Genomic DNA, 4980 nt, shown 5'->3' with positions numbered 1-4980 from the left:
GACACAGAGGGGCACAGAGGGGAATTCAGGAGGGAAATGAAAGAAGAAAACTCTTAGTAAAACATAAACATAAAGATTACAAGTAACATACAACAATAAATAGTACAAACAAGGAGAAAAAAAATAAAAGAAATTAAAAAGATTAATGATTGTTCTGAGCATTTCATGTTGCCACAGTGAAACTGGAGCAAAGAGGACCACATGTGGTTCTTATTCACACACATTTGCACACATTGCAAGCAAAAGCCCCTGATTTCACAAATCAGTTTTTATTCAGTTTTTTATTCAGACCTTTTTTCAGAAAGACCACCAAATCATAACTAGTCAGTACCGTCACAGTAAAATCTTATGTTACAAAATCCACTGGCCCACAGATGATTGCTTGTCTGATGATCATGCAGCAAAGCGAAATCCCATGAAAAATGTAGCCCAGGTTTGCCAATACACTCAGAAAGTTACATTGGTGTACTTGGTTTACATTTTCTATGGGCTTTGAGCAAGGCTAGGCTGCACTTTTTGCTTAGGAATCAAAATCAGCATCTAGCCAGGGAACTTTTGGCCACTCTCCATGAAACACACTTTATTGTTCAAAACTTTTTTTCAACAAGTTGACCCTCAACCATCAATAAAGTCACTCTGAAAGATATAAATTCTTCCTGGAAACTCTATGTTACTAACTGCTTTGAATAAATCTCACACATTTCAGTGATAATCAGTGTTGGGACTAACGCGTTATTAAGTAACGCGTTACAGTAACTATGTTATTATTGTGGTAACGAGCACGGTAACTAGTTATTATGCCAAAATCAGGAACGCGTTAGTCGTTACTGGGATTTAGATAGGCTCGTTACTCGTTACTTCGTGTGGTGGCTATCACGAAGCTTCCACAGATTCAGTAACATTAGCAAGTGGTGGAGGCCAGCAGGTGGATGAAGGAAAGGGGACGCAGAAGGAAAAGAGACCCGAGGCGGCCGCCGGTCCAAGTGTGAACTGAACTTCAGGTAAGAAGTTATGACCTGCAGTCTCTCTGGGTCAGATATAAAACAAGTTTAGGTGGAGTTTATTTTCGTTATTCTGACTTTTTCCGTACTGCGTGCTAGCTAGCATGACGGAGTTTCTACACAGCTGGGTGGGTGCTATGAAGTTAATGATGTTGAACCTTATTTTGTTCATAAGTTATTAGAGTTGCCAACCGTCCGTCTGGTATTCAGAGAAAAATATTACGCGTTTCGTATTGAGGTGAAAAGGAACAGTTTGTCCCGTAATTCAGCTACAATGAAAAAGGCACAAAGCTGGAGTTATTCTGTGTCTTTACGCTGCACAGCTGCTTCTTCTTCTCTCATTCTCCCCCCTCCCTCTCCCGTTTCTACTTCAATCATGAAACTGATCAATGATCAGCTGATCGGCTCTCTTGTTTGTTTATCGCTCACTTTGCGCCGAAAGAGGAAACCGGCGGATGTCGCGCTAAACAACAGCAGCACGTTTAAGCTTGATCAGCTGTTGTTAGAATTTATTTAATATTAATTTCTAGTATCAGCTGATGTTTGCTGGAGCCACAGCTGCAAAAAAGCTGCTGGTCATGATATCGTTTGGTTATCTGGTGAGAGGGAAACATGAAGATGAAACCAGGAGATGTCCTTACTGGATCATCAGAGCTGAGCAGGTGATCGAGAAACAGGTTTACCTTTTAGGTGACATGAATGAGTTGAAGGGAAGTTATGAACTGTTTCTGAGAGACAAATAACCCCAGGATCCTTTTTTAGGTAGCTGACAGCTGGTAACTGTGCAGGTTACTTCCCCTAGTAACTAGTTACTTTGAAAGTAATGAGTAACTTGAAGTAACTGAGTTACTTTTGAGACATGTAACTAGTAATGTAACTAAGTTACTTTTTTAAAGTAACTTACCCAACACTGGTGATAATGAACACATTTTCTTTATTTGCACTGAATTAACTTACTTAGTGACTAGTTTGTCATGAAGTTCTAAATATTAAAAAGTTAACAATACAACTATAATTGTAATGACGATGTAGCATTTTTCATAATTCATATTTAGTATGATCCAATCAAATACTACTTGCATTTTCACAGTTAACCCTTGTGTGGTGTTCGTATTTTTGTTACTCAGCCAGTGTTCATGGGTCTGGTGGACCCGCTAGAGTTTTGGCTTTCCAAATTAACACTATCAAACAATTTTATGTTAAATTACTCAACAGATGTTTACTTCATCCCAATTACAAGACATATGAACAGCAAACATGGTTAATTTTTTCCCTTTACCTTTGTTAGATCACATTTATGAATTAATGTGCTTCTCGTTTTTCTTTTATATAAAATGTTATAAATAAATCAGTTATAATCAAGTGGAGTGAGTGGAAAGACACAACACATTTACACGTGAAAAAATAATTGTTTAATTTTTCTTTTGAAAAAAACTGAACACGGGTCTCACAGACCCGAACACCATACAAGGGTTAAAGAGGAAGCCACAGTCAAATTCCGAGTAAAAATACCAAACAATAACCACTTCCTTCTGAGCTCTTCAGATAAATGTGTGACCTCCTTTGAACACATCATCTTTGGTCCTTGGAGAGAGTCACAGAGCTTCATTATGGTGGCTTGCGAAAGACAGCTTCTAGGCCTGGCTTTGGCCTGCATCGCCTTCGTGGGAAGCATCATAAGCTGTGCTCTCCCCACATGGAGAATCATGACAGCCTTCAAAGATGTCGAAATGCTCATGTGCATTGTGGAGGGTTTATGGAAGAGCTGTGCGATCTCACCAACAGGTCAAACGTATTGCATGGGGTACGAGTATATACCGTTACCTGCAGACATGAAGGCTGCTAGAGCACTTATCATCATTGCCATTATCATTGAGGTCCTTGGGATCCTGCTTGGTGTGGCTGGGAGAAATTTTATGAACTTTGTGCCAGACGAAAGGCAAAGGAGCAAAATGGCTCTGACTTCTGGAATTGCCTTCCTCATTGCAGGCTTCTTTGTTCTCATCCCAGTCAGCTGGACCACCAACACCATCAATGATCATTTTCATACCCAGTCTACTTATGGTCCTGATCATGGGGTACTTAAAAAGATGGATTTGGGAGCCTCGGTCTACATTGGCTGGTTCACCACCGTCCTTCTGTTCCTGGGAGGAGGCCTCGTCTGCAGCTCCTTTTTCCGCAGAAATGGAACTGAGTAAAACATTACTCCAACTCTGTGTAGGCAAGGCCTTACTTATCGCTTTTAAAATAAGGCCTATTTTCATACATCGAGCAGTTTTTTGGAAATAAGAAAAAGGTTTTATGAAAGTTTTCACCTTAAGTTTGTCAGTGGAATGAGTAGATTAACAAAGTATAAAATCAGATTAAAATGGATAGAAATCTTTACAATTTGATTGTGTAACTTGCTTCTGAATGTATTTTGAGGTATCCTACACCATTATAACCACCTTTCCTATTTTTTTTTCATTTATGCTTTTTGTTATTTACTCTGTTGCGTGGAGACAGACTTTACTTTTTTTGGTAAACTGCTATGATTTCTGACTATGTATCCACTGGTTTAAGTCTATGTTATATATTTCATTACCATCTCTTTATTAAATTGACTCAAAATTGATGATCATGGAATTGTTTTTTCATTCTTAATATAAATATATTTGATTGATTGTTTACAAGTAAAATTGATCTCAAATGAAAATAATATTTCTGAGCATGTAAAATAATCTTTTGCATCTTTTTTTTGTGTCTTTTTTTTTTTGTTTGTTTGCTTGTTTTTGTTTTGTTTTTGTTAAAACGGCTCAATAGGGCACCGGTTAGCTTTAAGCAGGCAATCACATACCAGTGGCCAGCCAGGTTCGAGTCCCCTCGCAGCCCTTTGCCGCATGTCTTCCCCTCTCTCTGCCCCTGCTTTCCTGTCCTCTTTACACTGTGCCTATTGAATAAAAAGTTGAAAAAGGCCAAAAAGAAATATTACAGAAAACGGTCAATAACATATTATGAATGACTTTATAAAAGACTCATCATTTGAGAGTTTCCCATTTTAGAATAAAATGACAAGATGTTAACAAAGACTTGACTCGGTGTGTTTTTAAGTTTACAAATGATACATTAAAAAAGACAACTAAGTTTTTAAGTTTTTAAGTCGTGGAAGATAAGTCAGAGTTGACAAAGTGTCAGTTTCTGTACTTCAACACATCTGTTGTGTCAAACAGTAACTACCAAAAGGATTTAGTTTAGACTGGAGACTGTTTTTTTTGTTGAATGTTGTCATAAAATTTTTAATTACAAATAATACTGAATTATGTTTGTGGGCAATACTTTGTCTATGGTGTAATAAATGCTATTAAGCTTATTGAAAATGAAGATTAGTGTTTGTTTGAGGTTTTTTTTTTTCACAAATTACCACTCCTGACTTAATAAAAAGAATAAATAAACTTGTTGCACGTTTCTTTTCTGGGGGGTTTTGTTGGGCTTAGTCCAGTTGGTTCGATTAGGTTTAGAGTTTAAACACAAAGTCTAAACCTAATCGAGCATCCCGTCTTTAATTTTAAGAGGTGTACTTTATTTCGAGGCTATCATCATTAAAGCCGATGTCAACAATGTTCTTTGGTTCACCGAGATTTCTTTTCCTCAGGCTTTTTTGCGTTTTTTTTCTTCGAGACAGTTGTTTACTTCCATTTTACAGAAAACTGAAAGAAAATCTAGGAATTTATGCACATTTAATACATTTTAATATATTTATCAGTACATTTGAGAATAAATGTAAATATATGCGTGAAAATGTATGGAAAAACAATCACGTGTACTTGTAATGGTGTGAAGATATATTCACATTTCTCTAATTCAGATTAAATATATTTGCATTACTCTTTATATTGTAAGATAAAAACACTACACTAGTAACTGACACAAGCACTGCAACACTACACTTTTATGCTAACAACAGCTTGTTGAAGGAATACTCCTGACTTTCACTGCGCAA

General features: G+C 37.0%; 1 protein-coding gene across 1 annotated transcript; it reads left to right on the top strand.

Moving 5' to 3' along the window:
* The first annotated feature begins 2594 nt into the window (after positions 1-2594).
* Positions 2595-4480, top strand: LOC147320794 (claudin-4-like). The gene has a single exon (XM_086308995.1). It carries the CDS (start codon positions 2612-2614, stop codon positions 3197-3199), a length of 588 nt encoding a protein of 195 aa, XP_086165121.1. The 5' UTR covers positions 2595-2611; the 3' UTR covers positions 3200-4480.
* The last annotated feature ends 500 nt before the right edge of the window (positions 4481-4980 follow it).

The sequence above is a fragment of the Aulonocara sp. 'chitande type north' Nkhata Bay genome, linkage group LG10 (genome assembly GCF_057382095.1).
Source record: "Aulonocara sp. 'chitande type north' Nkhata Bay isolate Kocher_YH1m ecotype deep benthic linkage group LG10, A_spYH_male_GT1.1, whole genome shotgun sequence".
NCBI classification, from domain to species: domain Eukaryota; kingdom Metazoa; phylum Chordata; class Actinopteri; order Cichliformes; family Cichlidae; genus Aulonocara; species Aulonocara sp. 'chitande type north' Nkhata Bay.
This window is presented reverse-complemented; position numbering and strand designations above follow the sequence as displayed.